This window comes from Bos mutus, chromosome 1 (genome assembly GCF_027580195.1).
Source record: "Bos mutus isolate GX-2022 chromosome 1, NWIPB_WYAK_1.1, whole genome shotgun sequence".
In the NCBI taxonomy this organism is placed as follows: Eukaryota; Metazoa; Chordata; class Mammalia; order Artiodactyla; family Bovidae; genus Bos; species Bos mutus.
This window is the reverse complement of record NC_091617.1, coordinates 57,370,976-57,383,937: the sequence shown is the minus strand read 5'-3', so window position 1 is coordinate 57,383,937 and position 12,962 is coordinate 57,370,976. Positions and strand designations below refer to the sequence as shown.

Below are 12,962 nucleotides of genomic sequence, written 5' to 3'. Positions count from 1 at the left end.
GGTCCATGTTTTCCATCAACAGCCTTTTCTGTTGCCATGGTAATTAGTGGGTAGTTGCCCACAACCACTGTATTGTGCCTAAGAGCTTACACATTGGGTAAGTTGTCAATTGGGATAAGTTGCCCTACGTTGCTTACTTACTATCTTGAAAGATACAATTTTGGCAGTGGGAATTGAGAATTCTGACTTTTCCTGGGGAAATGATGACTACTGATAAATATAGGTGGCTCCATTACTGCTAGCTACCAAATGATCTTAGAAAATGGACCTCAATTTGCTGTATTAAAATCATTATTTCATGTGTGTGTGTGCACGCACGCACGTGTGTGTGTGTGTGTGTTAGTCACTCAGTCATGTCTGACTCTTTGCAACTCCATGGGCTATAGCCCACTAAGCTCCTCTATCTGTGGATTTCTCCAGACAAGAATATTGGAGTGGGTAGTCATTCCCTTCTCCAAGGAATCTTCCTGACTCAGGGATTGAACGTGGGTCTCCTGTGTTGCAGGGGAATTCTTTACCATCTGAGCCACCAAGGAAGCCCCATTACTTCATAGTAGTAAATATTTGTTGAGTAAAGAGCCAACTTACCTCATATAGTCTGAGGAAGTACAAGACTTTGAAAAGACTCAAGGTGGTAAATGGCATTTTGAAGTATCAATAATGTCTTGAGATCTATTATTTTCTTCCCTTTATTTTTTTCTCAAGTACATCTCAGACTGCCTTGTCAAGCCACTGCTGATAACCCTGACTTACTTGGAACTAGAGATGGTTGAAAGGGATCAGAAGGGGCCAAAATAAACTTTTTGGTTCGTTTCCATTCCATTCCATTACGTTTTTCTTCATAGCCAATTATTCCTCACTGTTGCTTACCCTGGATGAAGAAAGATCCTCCACAGGCATAATCTTCAGGCTTTATCACAAACACCACAAAGAACTGCTCACCTGGAAAATCCTTCTTCTGCGTAAGACATAAAGATAGTGAGAAGAAGGGAGAAAATTCATGGTGGTGGGAGCAAAAAGAAGGAAAGAGAAAAAAAGTAAAATTCATCCCTCTCCCTAACTCCTTAGGAAGGACTCACACATTCCCATGATCTACTCCAGGTTATCCATAATAAAATAATTGTTATATCCAAGGAATTATGTAGATACACTCTTCTGATTTCAGTCTGTCTTGTGCCACTTGACTGCTTAGAATTGTATAAAATATATGTCAACAGCCTATGTTTAATAATTAATACTTACATATTAAATTCTTGAATAAACTTTATTTTTAGAGCTGTTTTAGCTTTTTATAGTGTTTTTATCATAAAATTAATTGATAAATGACTTTCTGAAAAGTCATTCAGTCAGCAGACAAATAAATAAATTAGGTTAGGGAAGCAAATACTCAAGTTAGGAGACCTGAGTTATAGTCCTGGCTTTGACTTTCTCTGAGTGAGCTTCTCTGTGTCCCAGTTTGTTAACCATGAATGAAGCATGGTTGACAAGATAATATTTAAGATCTAGTATATTTATACAATCTTGGCTTTATATTATTCCCAAATTTCTGATGTTTAACCTACCCAGAAAATGGCCCAAGACTGAATCAGGAGTCCAGAGAGATGTACTAATTTGTTGCCAAATACATTCAGAGTAAGAAAATACTGGTAAACTTTGTTCTTCATTAATTTACTGTCCAGATGGTGTAAAAGTTTGAAATTATGCTTATTTTTTGTCCTTTTAAATTTGGGACTATATAATGCTGAGGTGCTAAGGAAAAAAAATACTAAAACAAGAACAGATATTTGAGGTATCAACTCTGAGACATTAAAAATTAAAGCCTAATAGAAATTTTTAGTTCTGATACTTAAATTATAATTAACCCCTTCTCATTCATGGCCTGCTATTCAATAAACAGTATCTCCTTACCTAGAGAACACATCAGATTGCAGGTACCTCAAGTAAATACCACTCTAAAGGCAGGAACAGAATCTCTTTAAAAATATGCTGACATGATGTGCATATATTTTTGCTATAAAATTATCACTGAAACAAAAATTTAATTATAATACCAAAAGGGCAAACTTCTACACAAATGTGGTTCATATTCCTTTGAACTTACCCATTCTGTCCAGAGTTGAAGTCCTCTTTTGGTTACTGTCATTAGTACCAATTATCAAAATATGTGTCTTTTAAATTGAAATATACTATTTTCAGGTGTCTCAGTGGTAAAGAATCTGCCTGCCAATGCAGGAGACGCAGGAGATTCAGGTTTGATCCCTGGATTGGAAAGATCTCCTGGAGGAGGAAATGGCAACCCACTCTAGTATTCTTGCCTGGACAATTCCATGGACAGAGGAGCCTGGTGGGCTGCAGTCCATAGGGTCGCAAAGAGTAAGCAACTGAGCATGCATGCAAACATAGCTGATTTGCAATATTGGTTTAGTAGAATATATTTAGTTGTTTTAAATTGATCAGATAAACTTTACGCTAAATTGGCACCTGCCCCCCGCATTGAGTAGACTGGCATCTTTCACCCTTACCTCTGTAAGCAGACACCTCTCCTGCTGCATCACAGGTTCCCAGGATTCCCCAAGGGGAACAGGGCACCTGGTAGAGCAGCATTATCCACCAGGTATAGCAATCTTTATTTTGAAATCAATCAGAAAAGAAAGAGATTCAGTGTACACAGTGAGCGGTAATCCTTGACGTTTCTCGAAATTCAGTGGGTGACCAAACTGGTCCAGTAGGAAACCTGACTATAAACTGTGCATTGTCACTGATGATGCCCACAGAAGTGATGTCTCACCTGTAGTGTGATGGCAGCTTTCTTAGTCATGGACTGGTAGACACCATTAAATTCCACATTGTGGTCAAGGTCATATACTGGGCACTGTCATGTGCATGGGGGATAAAAAGGAAGACATCACTAATGTCATATATACATACCACCCATACCACCTGGATCACAGAGGAGGGGGTCCTTACTGAGCCAGAAACCATGAAGAGTTTCATCCCAGAGCAGTCAGGAAATAATTTTCCTAAAATTTGGTGCCTTGTCCTCTGAAGTCAAGGTCACTTAATATTAATATTAAAGAGAACATAAAAGATCTGTCTTAAAGTATATCACACCTTTCCCATATTTTACTAATACTTTATGAGACAGAAAGGGCCTAATGACACAACAAAAAATTCAAAACATAGAACAAGCAGTAGGTTCCTGTTTTTCTTGTGCAGTTCACAACTTGGTCTTCCTTATTCTCTGTCACGATCCTCCTTCCCTCCCTCCCTTCCTTTGTTTATCTTGGTGAAGAGTCAACCTCTATCTCCCCAGATCAATGTCTATAAGCACATCTGTGCACTTGTGTGCACAAGATACAGCTTTTACTGTTTAGCAGTCTTGTCAGCAGTACAAAGTAAGAGGATGAAATGGTGCTCACACTCTCTCTCATTTATCCTAAGACAATATAAAACTCCATATTGGAAGGTTGACAAGTTATGAAACTCACCATGATATTCTGGACTGAGACAACAGAGCATGGATAAGCCAATGTAGACACGACTTTAATGATAACTGAGTCTACGTCTTCAGGAAATTTGTATAGGAAATACTGAGAATAAAAAAAAAAAAGGATTTGTTAATGCTTAGAAATGTTTATAGTCACAAACTATTTTCTCATGAATAAGGTGGTTTCCTCTAATATGAGGCACAAAGTTCAGATGTAAATCTCAGTAAGCCTCCAGTAATTCAGCCAGCCATTCATCTCTTGCATATTGAGCAGATGCTCTGTGCAGGGCTCACATACTAGGAATACAGCCATGAGCAGGACAAAGGAGCCATTTCATACAACATTGCTGTATTATTTTTTTATGATATTTATTTCTCAACTAAACTTTGCTACACTTCATTCCAATTTCAACTTAAGAAGGTCCCCCCACCCTTTGAATCAGAGATATGTGAAATGTAACAGGAAACAAAGTTTACCTCTATGTGGTCATTTTGAAATATGAAGCTCTTCCTTGAAAGGCAGACAAGCTTGTTCTTCAAGAATCTTAACCACTTTGCCATAGGTAAGAATTAGCACTACATCCACCTTTCCCCTAGACTTTTTTTTTTTTTGGCCAAAGAATCTATTTCTTGGCTGGAACTCAGTGAGATGACATTTAGATTCAAAGACTAAGCCCTACATTTAGGCTCCTGAAATATGTTCACAATTTTGGGCAGGCTAAGATATCTTTAAAAGTATTTCTCAAATATCAGAATAAGGAAGCATTTATAATAGAGGTTATACTATTTACCTACGTAGATTATCAATTCACCAGAAAAATTTATTAACTCTAAATTTTAAGCATGTTGCTAATAATGAAGAAAGGGAACTTCTTCCCAGTAATTATAAATATAGTAACTGGTTGAGAAGCTTGACATGAAATACATGATTAAGACTTTGAGGAAAACCAGAGAAAGATGCCACAAAAAAAGAAAACTACAGGCCAATATTACTGATGAAAATAGATGCAATAATCTTTAATAAAATTCTAGCAAACAGAATCCAACAACATATTAAAAAGATCATACATCATGACCAAGTGGGCTTTATCCCAGGGATGCAAGGATTCTTCAATATCTGCAAATCAATCAATGTAATACACCACATTAACAAATTGAAAGATAAAAACCATATGATTATCTCAATAGATGCAGAGAAAGCCTTTGACAAAATTCAACATCCATTTATAATAAAAACCCTCCAGAAAGCAGGAATATAAGGGACATACCTCAATATAATAAAAGCTATGTATGACAAACCCACAGCAAACATTGTCCTCAATGGTGAAAAATTGAAAGCATTTCCCCTAAAGTCAGGAACAAGACAAGGGTGCCCACTCTCACCACTACTGGAAGTTTTGGCAACAGCAATCAGAGCAGAAAAAGAAATAAAAGGAATCCAGATTGGAAAAGAAGTAAAACTCTCACTGTTTGCAGATGACATGATTCTCTACATAGAAAACCCTAAAGACTCTCCCAGAAAATTACTAGAACTAATCAATGACTATAGTAAAGTTGCAGGATATAAAATTAACACAGAGAAATCCCTTGCATTCCTATACACTAACAATGAGAAAACAGAAAGAGAAATTAAGGAAACAATTCCATTCACCATTGCAATGAAAAGAATAAGATACTTAGGAATATATCTACCTAAAGAAACTAAAGACCTATATATAGAAAACTATAAAACACTGATGAAAGAAATCAGAGGACACAAATAGATAGAGGAATATACCATGTTCATGGATTGGAAGAATCAATATAATGAAAATGAGTATACTACCCAAAGCAATCTATAGATTCAATGCAATCCCTATCAAGCTACCAACGGTATTTTTCACAGAACTAGAACAAATAATTTCACAATTTGTATGGAAATACAAAAAACCTTGAATAGCCAAAGCTATCTTGAGAAAGAAGAATGGAACTGGAGGAATCAACCTGCCTGACTTCAGGCTATATTACAAAGCAACAGTCATCAAGACAGTATGGACTGGCACAAAGACAGAAATATAGATCAATGGAATAAAACAGAAAGCCCAGAGATAAATCCATGCACCTATGGACATCTTATCTTTGACAAAGGAGGCAAGAATATACAATGGATTAAAGACAATCTCTTTAACAAGTGGTGCTGGGAAAACTGATCAACCACTTGTAAAAGAATGAAACTAGAACACTTTCTAACACCATACACAAAAATAAACTCAAAATGCATTAAAGATCTAAATGTAAGACCAGAAACTATAAAACTCCTAGAGGAGAACATAGGCAAAACACTCTTTGGCATAAATAACAGCAGGATCCTCTATGACCCACCTCCCAGAGTAATGGAAATAAAAGCAAAAATAAACAAATGGGACCTAATTAAACTTAAAAGCTTTTGCACAATGAAGGAAACTATAAGCAAGGTGAAAAGACAGCCTTCAGAATGGGAGAAAATAATAGCAAACGAAGCAACTGACAAAGAATTAATCTCAAAAATATACAAGCAACTCCTGCAGCTCAATTCCAGAAAAATAAACGACCCAATCAAAAAAATGGGCCAAAGAACTAAACGACATTTCTTCAGAGAAGACATACAGATGGCTAACAAACACATGAAAAATGCTCAACATTACTCATTATCAGAGAAATGCAAATCAAAACCATGATGAGGTACCATCTTACGCCGGTCAGAATGGAAGCCATCCAAAAGTCTACAAGTAATAAATGCCCGAGAGGATGTGGAGAAAAGGGAACCCTCTTACATTTTTGGTGGGAATGCAAACTAGTACAGCCACTATGGAGAACAGTGTGGAGATTCCTTTAAAAACTGGAAATAGAACTGCCATACGACCCAGCAATCCCACTGCTGGGCATACACACCAAGGAAACCAGAATTGAAAGAGACACGTGTACCCCAATGTTCACCGCAGCACTGTTTATAATAGCCAGGACATGGAAGCAACCTAGATGTCCATCAGCAGATGGATGGATAAGAAAGTTGTGGTACATATACACAATGGAATATTACTCAGGCATTAAAAATAATACATTTGAATCAATTCTAATGAGGTGGATGAAACTGGAGCCTATTATACAGAGTGAAGTAAGTTAGAAAGAAAAACACCAGTACAGTATACTAACTCATATATATGGAATTTAGAAAGATGGTAACGATAACCTTATATGCGAGACAGCAAAAGAGACACAGATGTATAGAACAGTCTTTTGGACTCTGTGGGAGAAGGTGAGGGTGGGATGATTTGGGAGAATAGCATTGAAACATGTATATTATCATATGTGAAATAGATCGCCAGTCCAGGTTCGATGCATGAGACAGGGTGCTCAGGGCTGGTGCACTGGGATGACCCAGAGGGGTGGGATGGGGAGAGAGGTGGGAGGGGAGTTCAGGATGGGGAACACATGTACACCCATGGCTCATTCATGTCAATGTATGGCAAAAACCACTACAATATTGTAAAGTAAGTAGCCTCCATTAAAAGAAAAAAAGACTTTGAGGAAACCAAACAAAAAAGCCCCCATATCCAGGCATTAGTAAATATATCACTTTGAAGGAGTGGCAAACCCATTAAAACTTCATTTTGCATTCCCTCATCCTCTTTACTAATCTTATCCTGAGAACCAGAGCAATGAAAATAGAACTTTTCAACAATCCAAAACCTTCCAAGTGGGGAAAAATTATCTTAAGATTAAAGAGTGTCATTAATGCTACTGTTTGGAAGTCTGTTCATTCCTTGTAACAGATGGCAATGCTCTCAAGAACCCACTTCATTTTGCGCTTTTATTTTGGAGCTTGATTCAAATACATAGAATACAGGGCTCTTCGAAAGGTGAATACTCTGGAATTCCCAACATGTGCTCTTGGTTCTTAGGGAAACCATACTTTGTTACCTCAAAAGCATTATTATGGCTACTATTAGCAGTAATGAAAATAAATGTCATATATATTCCTATATATTCTAGGAGTTAGTTTTGTGCAAGCTGTAGACCTCTGCTGAAGTCTTATCTATATGCCAAAGTATTACCAATCTTCTTTTTTTGTAAATTGCTTTAAATTTTATTGATTTAATTACTTGGCTGTGCTGGGTCTTTGTTGCTACATGCGGGCTTTCTCTGGTTGTGGCAAGTGGAGGCTACTCTCTAGCTGCAGCGTGTGGGCTTCCCACTGTGGTGACTTCTGTTGTGGAGCACGGGCTCTGGGGCATGAGGGCTTCAGCAGTTATGGCGCAGGAGGTTAGTTGCCCCGAGGCATGTGGAACCTTCCCGGACCAGGGATCAAACCCGTGTCCCCTGCATTGGCAGGCAGATTCTTAACCACTGGAAGAATCACCAGCGAAGTCCCACCAGTTTTCTTTATCTCTAAATTACCATAAATCCCAAGTAAATAAACCCTTTGCCTTGATAATGTACTTTTACCAGAAAGAAGCAAATGACAAGGATCTAAAGCAATGCCTGGAATTGAGGCTAAAAATCACCTTCTTACGTCCTGATTACCTAACCAGTTTCTGTAACCTGCTTCTATCTATAGGAACAGAGGCAGGCAGTGATGATACAGGTTGTCTGAGTCTAAATTCACCCAATAGTTTGGGTGAATTTAAAGGTACAGAAATTTTTTCCTATAGTTGAAGAAGATATAAAATATAGGCCAAAATGGGAACAGTTATGAGTAAAATAAGACCTTATAGGTGTCAAAGGATTTCTGTTTTGTTTCATGAGTTTTTCTAGGTATATTTTACTCTAGTTTGTAATTTATATACAAATTGTTTGGACTTTAGTGTTTAATAATTTTTTTTAATGGAAAGAAGCTGCAATATATAATCATCACTGGTTTTCAGTCTACAAAGTACATCACGACATTCAGGACTCTGGACTGGACTATTCAACTGTACTCTTTCTGCAGTTGGGGTGCAAGTTTTTCCCTTCCTATCTAGATACCTCCCATTGCAACTCGCAATTAGTGCTTTCAAACATTTCGTGAATCAAGTGACCGATACTTTGAGGTCAGTGGACTGTGGGTCTGTAGCCTCTTCTGTCACTGGGTGGCAGCATACATGCACGTGGAGACTTTGATGGGACGTGTGACTCTTAAAGGTGTGTGGGGGTCAGCTTTGGCAGGTTTGGGGAGCTGACTGTGCACATGGATTTCCAACTCTGTGCTCAGTGATGTCATGATGGCAGTCTGAAATCAGCCGGGGTGGAGGTATTTACACTGCAGAAATGGGCAAACTACAAAACAGGGCTTCTCTCTGAGAACGGGTTCACCAGCTCACAAGTGATTGTAATAGATTTACAACAGCATCTATACAATATGTTAATCCCAGTTCTAGTATATCCAAGGCCACTTTTGACCAAAGTTGTATTGCAGCCTACTGAAAATTTACAAGAAACATCCGGACATTAAGTAAATCTGCTTTAAACTTGGCTATTGCATGAACCTTACTCTTTCAGAATCTATGAAAGGAAAAAGGAAAGTAGCTAGCAGTATCACTAGACAAGCAGCCTGAATCAGTCAAAGTTCTAATCTGTTTATTTGGTTTACGATGATGGCCTAGTGGAGAGCATAACCCAAGTATCTAAATCTTCTGATAATTTTTGTCAGCATACCTGTTCTTTCTTAATGATGGGAGAAATGAATTTTATCCGTAACACTGTAGATATTAAAATCTCTCATTTTTGTTATATTTTCCAGATCAGTTGTTTACTTTTGTATCTGTTTAGTGGTGGCCTTCCACTCTCTGTCTCCCCATCCCCCTCCTAATTATAAGGTCCATGCAGGCAGAAGTTGCACCTCTCTACATCCTTCTATCCCTGGCACCTAATACAGCTTAACACTGTACCTGGTGTGCCTAGTTGGCCCACGATTTGATGAATGAAGGTTAAGCAAAGGAGTATCTGTAAACATGTCATACCTCCCATTTCATACCAGTTCCAGTGATAAGGTTAATGATGTGTCTAAAATCTCAGTTATAAGAACTACATTCCAAAAATACAAATATAGCTCAAATTGTAAAAGATTAAGGGCAATACCACATGCTAACTCAACTTGTTACCATGGTTTATTTGGGTAAGAATCATGATAACTTTGAAGCCTTCACTTACCTGAGGTTGAGAGGGGCTGGCAGTGAAGTGAAAGGCAACATTTGTCCTGAGAAATACAAGGAAAAGGGGGAAAAGTGAAAGAAAAGCAAAAGTTATTTCTTAAAAAAAATCTCAAACTAGATGCAAGAAAAGCCCTTCCCTTTGACAAAGCAGTTCTGTCTGGGCCCATAAAAGTGACAAAGTACACTGCATGGGAACTTGGTGGTTTCAGCTATCAAGAATGATCAAGGTGGGGAAGGGATCAATTTTATGTCTTTATAAAAAAACCCATAAAGTTATACCTATACAAGTAAGTACTTTGACTTTTATAGACACATTTGTCTTCAGATTCTCTTAAGATTTTACACTCAACTATAAGTTTTAGGTGTCAGAAGTGGGCTGAAAGAGAGAGGAAAATAAGGCTTGAGGTTCTTTTGCATAATTCAGATAGAACTTAAATTAATTTTGATGTATCTATGGCAACAGTTAGAACTGGACATGGAACAACAGACTGGTTCCAAATAGGAAAAGGAGTACGTCAAGGCTGTATATTGTCACCCTGCTTATTTAACTTATATGCAGAGTACATCATGAGAAACGCTGGACTGGAAGAAACACAAGCTGGAATCAAGATTGCCGGGAGAAATATCAATAACCTCAGATATGCAGATGACACCACCCTTATGGCAGAAAGTGAAGAGGACCTAAAAAGCCTACTGATGAAAGTGAAAGTGGAGAGTGCAAAAGTTGGCTTAAAGCTCAACATTCAGAAAATAAAGATCATGGCATCTGGTCCCATCACTTCATGGGAAATAGATGGGGAAACGGTGGAAACAGTGTCAGACTTTATTTTTCTGGGCTCCAAAATCACTGCAGATGGTGACTGCAGCCATGAAATTAAAAGATGCTTACTCCCTGGAAGGAAAGTTATGACCAACCTAGATAGCATATTCAAAAGCAGAGACATTACTTTGCCAACAAAGGTTCGTCTAGTCAAGGCTATGGTTTTTCCTGTGGTCATGTATGGATGTGAGAGTTGGACTGTGAAGAAGGCTGAGTACCGAAGAGTTGATGCTTTTGAACTGTGGTGTTGGAGAAGACTCTTGAGAGTCCCTTGGACTGCAAGGAGATCCAACCAGTCCATTCTGAAGGAGATCAGCCCTGGGATTTCTTTGGAAGGAATGATGCTAAAGCTGAAACTCCAGTACTTTGGCTACCTCATGCGAAGAGTTGACTCATTGGAAAAGATTCTGATGCTGGGAGGGATTGGGGGCAGGAGGAGAAGGGGATGACAGAGGATGAGATGGCTGGGTGGCATCACTGACTCGATGGACATGAGTCTCAGTGAACTCCGGGAGTTGGTGATGGACAGGGAGGCCTGGCGTGCTGCGATTCATGGGATCACAAAGAGTCAGACACGACTGAGCGACTGATCTTATCTAATCTGATGGCAAAAATATCACTTTTTAAAAAACATGATGAATACATAATCACCATGGGAGGGTCTCTAGGGAGAGGAGTATGCTCTTCCTGCCCCAAACACCCCACAGTTGTCTACATTTCCCTCCAAGATGGGTCTTCTTTGGGTTAGGCATTGCCTTCTAAGACCCTTCTTAAAATGCACATACCATCAAAAGAATATAATGAAGCTATTTTCTTTTCAATTATCAATTTTCTAGAAATTATTTTATTAGATATTTGCATCTTCTGTGAAAGACAGCAGTGATCCAGCTCTGAGGAGAGTGTGAGGAGGATGTGGGAAATATACATTTGTAGCATAGAGTGCTATTGGAAAGGACACTTTTGAACAGTTCAAGAGACTGGAAAATGCAAAAACAGAGTAGGTCTTCTCTGTAGTCATGCAAGGGCTGTTTGGGGCTTTTGTTCTTTCTGGTTCTTGTCTCATCTTTAATTGTGAGGATCACTCACACATACTCACTGTACTCTCAATGCCTGCATCAGGAGAATGGCATGATCCCAGCCCTTCAGTGTGACCTGCACTTCTGGAAACCTGAACTTCTGGGGCCCCTCCACAGCTTCATCCCCTGGTGCTCCCTAAAGAGTCTTGTTTTATCCACTCCTAATTTTTCCTTTTATAAAAATTAAACCGTTAAACATTTTTACTAAGGATTCCTTTAGAAAGGGCATGTCAGGACATCTGAAGCATGAAGTTTGTAATTGGAGGCGTTGTTTAGAAGTCACAGATTTTGAGCACTGTTTCTAAAGGTAATGACAAACAATTTAGGCCATTAGCAGACTAGACTTAGAATTTAGCAATAGATACAATTTATATATATATCCACTCTCAATAGAAATCATCATCAGAGTCAAGGGTTGGTTCTGCTGAAGCATGGTTAATAACACATGACCTTACGTCACGTAAAGAAACTGAAGTTGGTGTCAAATCCAGCTCTGTGTGTGCTCTGAGACTCCACAGCCAGAGTCAGAAACCACATGCTGTGCATGGCTCTCTGCAGCATGCATGGGGAATGTCATCTGCAGTTACCAGGGCAACACGGGCCCTCAGTTCTGTCTGTTACCAGGTCAGGGGAACGAAATGGATGGTGGTTTTCTTGGCTGGCAACAGACAGGTTAAGATTTCCAGAAGCGAACAGTTTTCTTTGGCCAGAAATTTGTTTTTAAATTCTCCCCTGTCATTTGCATTCCAGTTAAGACATTGAATTGTGTGGACATGGATAGGGATTTTCTGTGTTTTTTTTTCCCCCTTGTTCTTTCTGTTTTCTTTACTAGTACAAAACATATAAACTTTGAAAATATATTATTTTCCTTAAGACTATCCCATGTAATCTCCTCTTTCTCCTGGAGTCAACAGTGTGTGCAAAATAAACATGGTGCCTGTTGCAGATGAAAGGTTCTGCTTCCTTCCCCATCGGCCTCCAGCAGAGGTGGAGAAGGCTTATTTTAGCAGGGGTCATTAAACAACAGAACAAGTCTAATTGAGACACATGTACACCTTCAGTTTTAGAGAAGGAAGTGTATAATTTTTGACTTATTTGTTTGAAAAAATTAAACACAGGAAACAAATGTTTACCTAATAAATAAGAAAACCTAAAAACTAACTTTGTTTCCTCACTGGCTAGCTTGAGGAAGAGTGAAAGAGAAAAAGAGCAGAGGAGTCAAGAGAGATGGGAGAAGAGGGGAGAGGGGTCCATGGAGAAGGGAGAGAGAGAGAGAGAGCAGGAGGTAATGAAACAGGACAAGGAAAGGGAGATGGGGAGAAAGGATCAGTGGAAAGACAAAGCCAAAAGCTAAGTCATTTTTTAAGGTGAGTACAGAGAAGACTGTGAGATTCATATTCATCTTATTATATGACAGCAAGCCCCTAGCA

At 38.7% G+C, this 12,962-nt stretch overlaps 1 protein-coding gene across 3 annotated transcripts in view; it reads right to left on the bottom strand.

The window, feature by feature from the left end:
- Window positions 1-12,962, bottom strand: part of SIDT1 (SID1 transmembrane family member 1) — a 113,958-nt gene that overhangs the window by 57,382 nt on the left and 43,614 nt on the right. For all 3 annotated transcript variants that reach the window (XR_011463995.1, XM_070369472.1, XM_070369482.1), the window contains exons 4-7: window positions 9,635-9,680; window positions 3,489-3,590; window positions 2,789-2,872; window positions 871-958 (exon numbers count right to left, since the gene is read on the bottom strand). Coding sequence is in view for 2 of the 3 variants with exons in the window: in XM_070369472.1 (XP_070225573.1) it covers window positions 871-958; window positions 2,789-2,872; window positions 3,489-3,590; window positions 9,635-9,680 (320 nt within the window). In the remaining variant the exon portion in view is untranslated. The remainder of the gene's footprint in view (window positions 1-870; window positions 959-2,788; window positions 2,873-3,488; window positions 3,591-9,634; window positions 9,681-12,962) is intronic.